Source organism: Mustela nigripes, chromosome 14, assembly GCF_022355385.1.
Source record: "Mustela nigripes isolate SB6536 chromosome 14, MUSNIG.SB6536, whole genome shotgun sequence".
Lineage (NCBI taxonomy): Eukaryota > Metazoa > Chordata > Mammalia > Carnivora > Mustelidae > Mustela > Mustela nigripes.
Window position 1 is genome coordinate 45,690,266 of NC_081570.1, and position 13,965 is coordinate 45,704,230.

Here is a 13,965-nt window from a genome sequence, read left to right on the forward strand (position 1 = left end):
TTCTTTTTAATTGTGTTACATTAGTCACTGCACAGTACATCACTAGTGTTTGACATAATGTTCCATAATTCATTGTTTGCGTATAACACCCAGTGCCCCATGCAATCCATGCCCTCCTTAATACCCATCAGCAGGCTCACCCATCACCACCCCCACCAAAACAAAACAAAACAAAACAAAAACAAAAACAAAAAAAACCCTTCAGTTTGATTCCTGGAGTCCATAGTTTCTCATGCTTCATCTCCCATTAGAAGGGAAAAATGAAGGGGGAGAATTAGGAGTGGGAGATGAACCACATTCGCGGTCTTAAAGCATCTCAGCATTTTGTGTCTCTGTCTCCCTGTTGCAGATCTTACCATCACAGATATCAAGACATGCTTTGGAGGTTTTGTGGGCATTGAATATGACTATTCAGACCGTTTAAGCATTGGAGGGCAGTTATCAGGGGGCCACTGTAGAAAATTCGGAGGAGGCAATGAGAGTAAGTATTGAGTACTGGGTCTCCCACAGAGAAGATAGATTTTCCTGGACATACACTCAGGGCACGGACATGATTTTCCCCCTCAGCTGATTCCATTTCAGTCAATGGTTGTGCTCTCTAGGTACTAAATACCCAAACCAATGACTGATTGTGGCTCTACTTTGAATGCACCATGGGCTAAGGTCATCTTAGAAAGATGTGATTTTAGAAAGTGCTCCCTTCTAGATTTTGAGCACTAGATAAAGATCAAAGAAAGACCTGGGATAAAAGGAATGTGTAAAAAAAAAAAAAAAAAGTGTAGACAGAAGCTGGGTAGTTGACTATCGAGATGAAGGCCTCTCAGTTTATAGTCCAGAGGGAGGAGACAAGTCTTCTGAGAGAGAAGAACATAGTTACCAAGATCAAGGAACAATTATTAGAGAAAGACGGCGCACAGATATTTTGTGGCATTTCCTGAACAAGTTAGTGTGAGTATTTATGCATGCATTCATTCATCAAATGTGCGGGGTATTTTTCTTTCAGGTGGGAGATACTGAGGGTACAGGGATGATGAAACAGTTTACAATATAGTGGATGAAGTAGACATAAAACTGGTTCAAGTTACTCCCATTGTGTTAGACTACTCATGCCCCAGGGCCTTAAGTTAAATGATTTCTTCTCTGTGACGTTCTTCCCTCCTCTCGCCATTTACCTCCAAAAATTCATCACTTTTCTAGACAACTCACCTTTCACCCTGACCACCTTCCTTCCTCTACTGTAGATCTTTCTCCATGCCCCTTCTGAGCCCCACAGAGATACCTGTTGCCGCACCTATGATAATCATTATTTTTTGTTAGCACCAATGATATATTTTTTTAAAGATTTATTTATTTATTTGACAGACAGAGATCACAAGTAGGCAGAGAGGCAGGCAGAGAGAGAGGAGGAAGCAGGCACCCTGCTGAGCAGAGAGCCCGATGCGGGGCTCGATCCCAGGACCCTGGGATCACGACCTGAGCCGAAGGCAGAGGCTTTAACCCACTGAGCCACCCAGGCGCCCCCCACAATGATATTTAATTGAGCCTAGTAGACAGGTAGTAAGCACAGGGCATCTGAATGAATAAATGCATGCATGAATGAATCCTCCACATTCCCATCCTCTCCCTCTGCCATGCTGGTCAGGGCTGGGCTTTCATCCCAGTATCTGTTCTAGATCAGAGGATGAGTCTATTCCTAGGCTCTGGTCCCTCTCTTCTGCTTTGTCCTGAGTTAACTGAGCAAGGTAGAAGTGTGGGAGACAGCTCTAAGGGGAGTACAGGAACTCTGTCCCAGATCTCATTAGTGGGGCTTGCCAACCAGTCCTTTGGCTTTTTGGAAAATGAACTAATGCAGTTCTCTTCTTTGATGGCAGTAAACAACTTGAAGGCCATGGGTGTGGAAGACATCATTTCTCGGGTGCGAGGTGGCAGTTCTGGCTGGGGCGGTGGCTTGTCTGAAAACAGTAGCACCATTACATATCGTTCCTGGGGGAGGTCATTAAAGTATAATCCTGTTGTTATTGATTTTGAGGTAAGTCTTTTCGCACTTGAAGAAACTCTACGTCCATGAGGAATGAAAGTGAAGCAGACCAGATCATTTCATATTTCTTATTATGAGCCCATCAAAGAACAAGATTAAATGTAACAGCACAGTGATCTGGTGGCCTTCCCCACGCCTGACTGTAGGGAGTGCGTGACTTCAAACCCCGGGGCCACAGGACTGCTGGGAGCAGAAGCTTAATATCTGGGCAGAGCCTAGTTTTACACCAGTAGTCCCAGAATTTCTTCAGGATTAGGCCACATGAAAAAATGGGAACTTGTATTTATACAGAAAAGACTTTAAAATCACATTTGTTCAGGTAGGGGTTCACAAATTTTTCTGTAAAGGAGCTGATAGTAAATATTTTTGGCTTTGTGGGCCACATACAATCTCTATCATACAAATTCCCCTCCTTCTTTTTTACAAACTTTTACAAATGAAATAATCATCCTTAGCTCACAGGCCATACAAGAATGAGCTGTGCTCCCCAGCTGTCTTTGCTGTCTTTGCTCTAAGGGATCCCATCTCCTCATCACAATGAACCTCTGGTCCAGATGTGAGTCTTCCCATGGAAAGGATTAGGGACCTGAGGTTTTAAGATACCAGTGAGCCATTTATAGTCACAGGGCTCATGTGTAGCTGCCTGGATTTCAGGCCTTCAGACCTCACAATCTGTTCTCACACCCCTCTACCCTAGCACTTTTTTTAAAGCCATGGTTCTCAAGTATGGGGGGGGGGTACTTCACTCCCCAGGGGAAATATGGCATCATCTGGAGAGGTTCTTGGTTGTCACAGCTAGGAAGGCGCTATTGGCATCTACTAAGTAGAGACCAGGGATGATGCTAAACATCTCTCAACGCACAGGACAGACCCCACAACAAAGAAATGTCTGAAGTTGAGAAACCCTGCCTTAAATCCCTAACTTCACAAAGGCAGTGAGAGTGTACTCAAAGTGCAAAGGAAACAGACTCTTCCACCAGTTGTCAAACTATTTCTGTTCCTAGGCAAGGGTAGTCCATTAAGGAAAGAATTGTATTTTGGGGCTTTAAAACAAAATATTATTGTTTTCTTGCCCATTTTCTCTTGTCTCTTGTCCTTTTTCTGAGTATATTTAAAATCCAAGGTATAGATACATTCCTCTTCTTAAAATATATATCAAGAGTTGAACCTAAAAGTCTGTTATAATACCCTACTCTCCATGAAGAAAGAGGTCAGATGGATTAACCCTGATTTCATTTCTTCTCCAATAAGTAAGGGACTATTTTCATGCACCTGTAATTCACATAGGGTCTGAAAATTGCTATCATCAAGCTATTATCCATTTGGGTAAAAAGTGTAAAATTGATATCAGGGGCAATATATAAACTTTCATGGGCAAAAGTTGAATTCTGTGTTTTCCTTGAGCAAAGCCTCCAAGGGGAAGTCTGATATTAATGATTTGGAGAAGCCCAAATATTGTCTTTGGGGAAAAGGGCCTACATTTGGGATGAGAAAGACATAATTTGGATCATGGCTCGCCACCTTTTCAGTGTATAACCTTGGACATAAAGTTACTTTATTTTCTGAGCCCTAGTTCCCTATTCTACAACATGGGGATAATAAAATGTTACATCACAAGGTTAGGGAAAGAGTAGTGTGTACTTAGTGAGTGTCAGTTGAAGAGATATGTTGATGGAAACTAAGGAAGCTGGACAGATACCATAGCCGGTAAATGGCAGAGCCCAACTTGAGCTGTGTCCAATAGATGCTAATACCCATGGTCTCTTCACATCACAGGCTGTCCCCTGAACAGTTTGGATTTGATGCATTAAGGTGGTAATAGATTACAGAGCAGGAAGGTGACACAGCTCAAGCTGTGTTTTTAAAAAACGATGCTTACAGATATATGAAGGATGCATTGAAGGGCTGGGGGGAGAGAAAGAGACAGAGACAAACAATGGGCAAGGAGTCCAGCCAGGGTTATTTGGAACCTGACACTCAGAGTGGAGACAATAGCTTACTCACTTGCATGGCCCTTTAGCTTAGTACTACTGGGTTTTGGCAAGTCTTTAGACTGAGTGAATATGGAGATCATGTTATGTTTTGATGTTGTGCTATGTTATATATTATTATGTGTTAGGTTATATTGAGTTGCTCATATCATACCACATGCCTTCTCTGAATCTGTGTTCTTATCTATAAAATGGGAACAAAACCATGGCCAATATCTTTTCAAGCTCTAAGATTCTTTTTCTCCATCCTTCCTCCCTCCTTTAAGTTCCTACCTGCCGTTCCTAAGGAATGCTTCCTTCCCATTTCCCATGGATTCTGGGAGTGAGGAGTAAGAGGCAGGGGACTGAGTGCTGAGCCCTACTAGAAGGTCACAGGGAAGTTGCCCAATGGTCCTACCTTCCCTGGAGTTAAGAATTATCTGTAATGAGGGTCAGAGAGCAGCACATCCTGCACTAACTTCCTAATAACAGGGCCAAATTTTCTGAGCTTCCAGTAAGTGGTCATCTGCCCTTGGCTAGCAGCCCAGCCAGTTCTGAAATGACATGGCTTGCGACCTCTGCTGCAACCTGTGACCACAAGCCAAGGTCACGGGTCTTTCTGTACGCATTTCCAGGAACCCACTCGAGGCTAGTGCCATGTGCCCTCTATTGACTCTTGATTCCAGAGAAGAGAGATTGCCCAAGTGTGGCTCAGTCTTATCTCTGAATTGCCCTGTGACCTTGGCAAATCACTCCCATCTCAGGGTTTTAGGTTACAGTCCTATAAAATGAGAAATCAGTAAAGGAGCTTTCAGTGTATAACTGTGAGTTAAAATATAGCCTTAAAATCATGCCAAAGACAACCCTATAAAGGATTTTGTCTCCCCCGCTCCATCATCACATCTAACGAATAAAAATGGTGCTTTACTTTATATTGTTCTTCCCTTCTGCAATGTTTTCTCATTCATTACTTCTTTAGATCCTCATAAGAATTCCAGGAAGTAGGTTATTGTTCCCATCTTATAGAAAATGAGGCTGAGGTTTAGAGATAGACAGGAAAGACCACAGAACTAGGATGGGAGCAGCGTTTTTTAAACTTTTACTCTGTGATAGTAAAAGTAAGGCAAGTGGATTGTTCTCATTTTAAAGACAAAGAAGGCAGGCTCCCATGTAACCAGACAGATCGCATAGCTGGGACTCGTAGGGCTGAGACTCTGAAGCCAGATTTTCTGGTTCTAGATTCATGGCTCTCTACCACATTTACTGTTTTCCAACCTGGGATCGATTTCGCCCCACAGGGGACAAATGGCGATGTCAGGAGATAGTTTCTGTTTTCACAACCGGAAGTTATTACCAGAATCCAGTGGGTAGAGGCCTGGGATATTTCTAAACATCCTATGATGCTTGGGACTGCCCTCCCCCAGGGCAGCCGGAAATGCAGTCCTGCTGAGGTTGGGAAACCCTGGGTTATAGTCATTCCTGGAACAGGGAGGTGGTGGCCTCAAATGCAAATGACCCCCTCCTCCCCACATCTCTCCAAGCTGATACCAATAGGAGAAGTGTTCAGCAATGCCCCCACAGCTACCTATCACGGACTTTAATTTAAATTCTTGCTTTGAAAGTTAGCAATCAAGAAAAAAAAAACACATAAATACACATAATACTTTACCCTCTCTCTGCCTCCTAAAAGTGCGGGAGGGGGGCTGAAGAGTTGGCGTAGATTGCTACAGAGCTCTCTTCCTCTGGGATTGGGGGACCACAGCTTTCAGAGCTAAGCAGGCTCATGTCCAGAGCAGCTCTTACACTTAATTATGTGATCCTGAGCGAGTCACTCAAACACTCGGAGTCTCTGGAGTTAAGTGGTAGTGAGGATCCAATGCAGTGGGGTAGAGCTGAGTGTCTAGTTCGGTGCCTGGCACGTAGCAGGCCTTCCAGGGGCTTGATGGCCAGTGGCTGGGCTCTGGGAAGCTGGAGGCCCAGGGAGAGGCTCTCTGTTCTTTTCGCACCCACAGATGCAGCCCATCCATGAGGTGCTGAGGCACACTACCCTGGGGCCCCTGGAGACCAAACGCCGGAACTTGCAGCTAGCTTTGGACCAGTACATGATGGAATTCAATGCCTGCCGCTGTGGGCCCTGCTTCAATAACGGGGAGCCCATCCTCCAGGGCACCAGCTGCAAGTGCCAGTGCCCCATGGGTCGCACGGGCTCTGCCTGTGAGAAAATGGAGGAAGAGGGTAAGGCCCATGCATCCTCAGTTGCAAACCTGGCCCAGCTCAGGGGGGCCAGCACAGAAAAGACCTTGGGGTTCCCAGCCTCTTTTTTTCTGTGACCTCTTGCTTTATGGCTGACTCCTCCTCCCCTCTTTAATGGTTCCTCTGCTTTCTTCCTGCTACCAAGACCCTCTCTCAGATGAGATCTGTTGTTTGCCAAGGTGTGTATGGACAGTAGGATTCATTTCTGGAGGGATGTATTAGTTTCCTAGGGTTGCTGTAACAAATTACCACAGATTGTGTGGCTTGAAACAACAGAAATTTACTGTCTGAAACTTCTGGAAGTTAGAAGTTGAAACTTCAGGTATATTGGCTGCTTTCCTCCAGGGGCTCTGAAGGTACTTCTATTCTAGGCTTTTCTCCTAGCTTCTGGTGGTGGTTGACCATCCCTGGCAGGCCTTGGCTTGGAGATGTGCCATCCCAATCTCTGCCCCATCGTCACACAGTGTTCTCCACTATCCATCTGTGTTTTCTCTTCTTAAAAAAAGCAAGTCATTGGATCAGGACCTACCCTACTCCATCATGACCTCATTTTAAGATGATATAAACTGCAAAGGCCCTATTTCCAAATAAGGTCACATTTACAGGGGATGGGTATTTGGACTTGAACCTACCTTTGGGGGCACACAATCCAACTCATGACAAGAGTTAAATAGTTGGCATTAAAGTACTCAGAACTACGGCCAAAACTCAAAAGGGCTGGAGCAAGACGGGTTTCAAAGTACTGTGGTATAGCATGAACTGACTGGTCCCGGGGAGGAAAGCCCTCAAACAAGGATTAGGAATCCATATCCTTCACAGATGAACAAGTCTGAGGACTTAGATGTGCGTTGCAACCACTTCACTAACTTCCTGTGAGACACCGGTAAACCATTTCTTTTTTTCTGGGGCTCATCTCACTCATTTAAATTTCCTTGGAGCTTCAAGAATCTCTACTCCAAGAATTTAGCTCAAATCCCGAAGCTTTCAATTTTCTGCCCATACAAAGCTACCTATGCCGTGCATGGAATGATGACGAAAACACATGGGTTGCCCAACTAATACATAGATCCATCTCCACTGGCAAGCGCAATGAAGATAATGTAAAGAAAAAAAAGAAAGTCTGGATAGGAATATTTAAGGTACTACTCTTAGGTCCATAAGAGAAACTGTTGATGCCCATAGTAGATGGGGTGGGAGCCTTGTTTTAAAATGAGGCGATGATGGGTTATAATTTCCTCACTGGGGGCGTAGTTCTCAATGGGAAGCAAGATGGCATAGCTCTGTTGGCAGATAGGCCTTTGAATACCTTTGAATACCAATGTTGCCAACTTTCATCCCAGAATTCCCTGAAAAGTGGGGAGAGTATCAGCACCTTCCTCACAGGCTGTGTTGACGTGACACTAACACACGTGGCAAATAATAATGATCTATTATAATACGTAAGAGGAAGAGATCACTCCACCAAGAGAGGGTCTGTCTTGGTTTGGTGCCTTGCCTAAAACCCTCCTTTGCTGGTTGAAGGGATTAATTAATTAATTAAATCCCGGAAGAGCTGCCTTGTCTCTTGTAGGAGGAATTCTGAGAATGGTGAGCCAAGATGGTGAGTGAATCCCAGGGTCCTTATGAAGGAGAGTGCAGAGAATAAAAAACAAGTAGGCTCATTACCAGGGCAAAGACTGGCACAGTTCCCTCATGGAAACTGAACAAAGGCACTGCATAATGGATGGGTAAATGGGGAAAAAAACAAAGAAACTTCTCAGGGCTGACAGATACCAGTTCCTGGGTCCTGGGATTTCTTAACTTTTCAGGCAAAGTGTGGGCTGGGTTTCAGCCTTCATTCTCCCCATTGGCCAGGCAGCTTTTCCAGAGGGACCACAGGTCAGTGGACAGAAAGAATACCATCCTTATTCTGAGCCAACACTATCTCAATACTCCCTGGGCATAAACTCCTATGTTCCCTCAAAAATGTTATAAGTACCATTATTAGCCCCAATTCACAGATGAGAAATTGGGGTAGGAGGAAGGAGACATACTTTGCTCAAAGCCATCCAGCTGGCGACTGTCAGAGGCAGGATTTGGACCCAGGTGGTTGGACCCATGCCAGGACCCAAGCTCTTATCCTACATTCTATTCTACTGATGTACATCGTAAGAGTCGGGAAGTTTCGGAGATGGGGGCAGAGGGCCTGAGATGATTGCATTGACTATTATTTTGGGGAGAGAGAAGGGAAGCTATGTCCTAGAACATGGTTATCAGTCGATCCTGACTCAAAGAGTCCTGCCTTACTAATTACAGTTACAGCATGGGCCCGCAGTCCCAGTGACTTGCTTGGATTCCTTGGATCCCTGTCTGAGACCACAGAGATAAGGGAATAGGGAATGTGGGTTACCTAGTTATGCCTCTTCAGCGGTTCAGTGCTGGGCTCAGTTGTGGCTATGCTGAGTCATATGTACACACCATGGGCCCTGGGGAAGGCAGACATGATGCCAAAGATCTGGGGGGCTGATGGCAGGGCACAGAGGACGGGTCCTTCTCCTCACAGCCCATTTCTCCTGAAGACTACTTTCAGTCAATTGCAAGCAGCACACAGGTATCCCATCAACCTTGTTACAAGCACCGTGTGGACATCAGGTAGCCTTGGGGGCACCAGACTAAAGTTCAGCCTGACAAAGATTAATTTGGTAAGGAAATCTAAGACTGGGAAGCCAGCTACCATGGACACCCACTGACATTGGTCCCCAAGGACTTTCCCTGCAAACCTTTGCTTATGGGGACCAAGTCACAGAGTGAGAAAAATAGAGACATAGACATCTGCTGTGTTTGTCCCATCAGGGAGTATAATTACAGAGCTGGAAGGGACCTGAAGATAATCTAATCCAGTGATACTCACACTGGGATCTGAGGAAACCTGCAGTCTTAGGGGCTGCCCCAGGGGAGCGGAGCAAACCTGACAGACACCCCAGCTTCAAATAAAACAGCCTGACTTTCATCTGGCTGCCATATTGGGGCTGTATGAGATTTCATTTACGGGGCAGGCGGGAGGTGGTGTGGGGGAGAAACAGTAATGAAAAAAATGATGGAAAAACCCCACCAGATTAGTTCAGCTATTTCATTTACGGAGGTGAAAACTCAGGTTGAGAGAGGGTCTTCCCTAAGGCACAGAGCCAGTAGGAGGCAGCAGCTCCAGGCCAGGGGGGTGCACGAGCTGGATTTCCAGGGGCAACCCATGATCAGTGCCTATGTTCTCATGCTCTACGCAGAGCCCCTGTTACCCACTGTGCCCCTGCCATCAGAGTTGGAGGAGGTCTGCTTTGCCAACACTCACAAAAGCCCAGCAAGCCTCTCCACTGGGCTGTCAGGCTAGCCCTTATCTGTGAACCCCCGGCCGGGGGGTGGTCCCTGCTCTTCTCACCCTCCAGTGGTTCTGTGCCACTCTTCTGGAGGAGTACGCCTTCCCGGCTCACTCGCCTATCTATCTTCCATCGAACCACTCTCAGTGGCCTCTTCTTACTCTATCCAGAGTTTCAAATTAAGTGTAAGGTGGCGAAAACAGAGGTCTGGGCTGGCTGTACCAGGCATCTCCCTAAGGAGAGATTGCCGACCACTCCAGGGCAATGGGTTGGGCTGCCCTCCTGATAGTCCCAGCTGCTTCTTGTAGGCTAACCTCCTCCTCCCCTGGGAAATTATCTGTGCAGGAGCCAAGGCGGATGGTCGCTGGAGCTGCTGGAGCTCCTGGTCTGCCTGTAGAGCAGGCACCCAGGAGAGGAGGAGAGAGTGCAACAACCCCGCACCCCAGAACGGAGGCGCTTCGTGTCCGGGGGGAAAAGTGCAGACCCGGGCTTGCTGAGGGCCTCTGCGCACCGATGCCATTGATGTCACCCCCTGCACTGACTGCTGGATAAAGACTTCCTTCAGCTGAGGGAAAATGCAAATCGACATGAACTTTTTCTCTGTTCTGCCAACTCCTGAGCCCAGGACCAGACCGCACCATCTACAAGCCACTAACCGTCCTATTACTCTAGTCATTAGACAACCAGGTGCTGGGGGTTAACTAGGGGCTGGGTCCTGCTCACAGCACTTCAGATCATCCAGAAAACCAAAACAGCAAGGGAGAAATCTCAATCCATGCCTTAGAGGGATTTATGGGACGTTATAGAGGTATGAGGCCAGCAGGTGTGGTTGAAACCGTCAATGGCCAATAAAACAAAGTATGATGAGAATTGTTTCAGTTCTTTAAGTACAATATTTGTTCATTCGTAGAACCATTCCTAGTTGACAGAATAAGCAGGCACACTAAAATAATGAGAAAAAAAATGAAGACTGACTTGAGTTTCTTCAATTTTCCTTCACCCGGATTCAACAGTATTTTCCTTTATTCCGTCACTTAATCTCTCTTGGTTAAGTTCTTACCACAGATAACAGATTTCCCTCAGTCATCATCTCAGGGCACACTACCCTCTTCCTTCATTGCATTTTTTCACACTTAATAATTCTATACCAACTGCCATTATGCCCTGTTACTATTTATGCCTTTTCTCCCCTGGGACGGTAATCGTGAGTGATCAGCTTTGTTGGCTGGAGCGCTGTATCTGGAGAGACCAGCCCTGCGCCTTGAATTGGGAGGGACCTAACAAGCGACCTTAGGATGAAGTGAGGGGCTGACCTCAAGAGTCAGTTCAGACATGCGGTCCAAATGGGTCAAATCCCGAGACTGGAGCGGGATCCAGAAGGGCCAACCAATGCTGATCAGTGTACTTTCCCTGTCACCTATGGGAAAGCCAGAGCACCAGCCTGCCTTGGTATTCCCACAGCACTCCAGTCATGCCTCAAATAGAGAATGAGTTGTGTTTCACTGACGTTTCTGTTTACCTCTAAGTTTCTCCTATAGGTTGAGAGCTCCTTGGTGGTGGACTCTGCATTTCCAATAGAGACAAAAAAAACAAAACCTGTTGATTGATATATATTGATGTTCCCTGTCTTCCCAGGATCCTCAGTCTTTTTATAGTAATCATAAGACATAAAGATATGAAACAACAAGAAGGGGTTTTAGGGACACAGGGAATTAATTGCTGAGTTAATGCCAAAATAAGTGTCCAAGGAGGCCAGGTGGGAGAGAGATTTAGTTTCCTTGGGTGGTGTGTGCATTTTATATATGGAATGGGGCTTGATCCGGACCTTGAAGGTTTTTAAACTAGGCAAAGAAGGAGGAGGCCTTTAAGACAGAAATTCAGCACGTAACAAAATTTGAAGGTGAGAAAGAACCTTGGAGGGGGGACGCGCAGGTGCACATGTTAAGAATGGAGAGTGGGGAAGAAGGTGAAAGTAAATATGTCATATAAAACAGCACAGTGCCTGTGGCACGTGGAATTATTAGCATCACTCTTATTATTACTATTGTAACTATTATTAATTAAAACAGAGTTTGTAAGTTTCATTTCTGAACTCATTAGATCTTCCATCTGAAAGAAGACTCCTTCACTCCTTCTCATTCTGTCATTAACTTGCTTTTTCTTTAAAAGTTAATTTACATATGTAATTAATTTCCATTCATTATTCACTAGGGAGTGGTAGTTACATGCTAGTAACTGGAGGAGGTCGAGTGCGTAATTTACAGAGGACATTCAAGCTCAGTCTTCATGAAAGCAGTAGTTCTCAAACTCACCTGCACAGTAGAATTGGGTGGGGAGTTTTATTTATTTATTTACTTACTTACTTTTTAAGATTTTATTTATTTGGCAGACAGATCATAAGTAGGCAGAGAGGTAGGCAGGTGGTGGGAGGAGCAGACTCCCTGCTGAGCAGAAAGCCTGATGCAGGGCCTAATCCCAGGACCCTGAAATCATGACCTGAGCCAAAGGCATAGGCTTAACCCACTGAGCCACCCAGGTGCCCCTGGGCGGGGAGTTTTAAAAAACCTTGATGTCCAGAGGCTGTATCCCAGACCCATGAAATCCAAATGTCAGGAAGTACAAGCCAGATATTGGGAGCTTTAAAGCTGTTATCAACTATACTTCAATAAAACAAGAAGAAGGGATGCCTGGGTGGTTCAGTTGGTTAAGCTGCTGCCTTTGGCTTGGGTCGTGGTCTCAGGGTCCTGGGCTCGAGCCCCACATGGGGCTCTCTGCTCAGCAGGGAGCCTGCTTCCTCCTCTCTCTCTGCCTGCCTCTCTGCCTACTTGTGATCTCTCTCTCTCTCTCTCTCTCTGTAAAATAAATAAATAAAATATTAAAAAAAAACAATGAATACTGTTACGTTGAAAAGAAATAAAAATTAAAAAAAAAAAACTAGTCATCTAGGTGGGAGATGAGAATTTTGGGGTTAAGCTACTGCTTGGATCACCTGTAAGCCCCAACCACCACCTGAGCCATGCCATTGTCTTCCTGTCGCCAGAGCCAGGGAACCAGCGCCAGCATCTGCCCTGCTCCTCCAACGATGCTGCCTCCCCAGCAGTTTCAGAAATCACAATACAGTGGCAGGGACAGTTTCAGAAGCAGCAACCCTTCTCCAGATCAGTGCCCTTCCTTCTTCGAGTATGCCTGGCTCTCTTGCCAAGCAAAGGCATAAAGCTCGTCAAACAGATTCTCCCTCAGGTCCTTTCGGGAGACCTATCATCTAAGGCTTTGTAGGTAGTGGGTGTAAAAACACGGCTTAAAGATAGAATCTTCAGCTTGACAAGGTGTCTTTCGGAAAGTAAATTAACGACAGGAGGGAAAGCAGTAAGGAGAGGCTTTTTTGCTTTTTTTCTTCTTTGAGATAGAGGAAGATCTAAAGAGTTCACTCAATGAATCTCTTCTGAACTCTATTTCCCTTTAGGGTGAAGAGAATGGACACAGAGAAAGGTCAGGCTTCAAAAACCATGCTGCAGAAATGAGAGATGGCAGAACGAAGCTCTTGGGGGTCGTGACAGGAAGGGGCTCTGATGCGGATTAGTGGAAGGACACCTCTCTTCCACAAAGGCCATGGGGACTGCTTCCCCTTCACTTGGGAAGTGGGCAAAGCCCCTTGGGGAGCTCCTGTGCCAGGTGCCAGAGACACAGAGAGGAGTCAGATGTGGTTCTGACCCTATGAGAGTGTGGGGGCCGGGGATGACAAGGGATCCCATGCCAGCAGGAGCCCCAGAGGGTGGCTACCCCAGCGTGGGGAACAGCCCAGAGGAGAGGATGGACTGGAGTCTAGGAAATGAGTGGAGTTAGATAAAGAAGGAAAGGCGGAGAAGGGGCAGGACACCGCAGAGGAAGCAGCATGGGGTCAGGTGGTGTGGGTGGTGATTCACTGCTCGGCTCCTGGTTTTGAGTGCTGGTCCTTCTCAGGCTGGGAACTGCTGAGTTCAGACCTTTGGTCTGGTCCCCAAGACGTTCCTAAGGGCAGCTGGTACTTGGAACTGGGGAAACTTCTGTAGATGCCACTTTCCTGCTCACCTCAGGTTCTCCTGGTGGTTCAACACCCCACAGCCGTTATTAGAAAACCCAAGGTTTTTAATTGGATTCACAAGGTTCTCTAGAATTGGATGCCAATGCGCCACTCCAACTTCAGCTTCTTTTTTAGGTTCTATGAGGCACTCAAACTAAAAATCTATTGCCCTTGCAGGATGTACAAAGCCCTGTGGTCTACCTTTGGCTCTCCGACTTCCATTTCCTTCTGTTCATTCCTTCCCTCAATCGTGTTGCTCTAGCCATGAAAGGCTGTTTGTGGCTCCTCACACAT

At 46.0% G+C, this 13,965-nt stretch overlaps 1 protein-coding gene across 1 annotated transcript in view; it reads left to right on the forward strand.

Annotated features, from left to right (window-relative positions):
• Positions 1-10,481, forward strand: part of C8A (complement C8 alpha chain) — a 65,186-nt gene extending 54,705 nt beyond the window's left edge. Inside the window, exons 8-11 of the mRNA XM_059374885.1 lie at positions 350-481; positions 1,872-2,029; positions 6,021-6,243; positions 9,957-10,481. Of these exons, the coding sequence (XP_059230868.1) occupies positions 350-481; positions 1,872-2,029; positions 6,021-6,243; positions 9,957-10,108 (665 nt within the window). The 3' untranslated portion in view covers positions 10,109-10,481. The remainder of the gene's footprint in view (positions 1-349; positions 482-1,871; positions 2,030-6,020; positions 6,244-9,956) is intronic.
• The last annotated feature ends 3,484 nt before the right edge of the window (positions 10,482-13,965 follow it).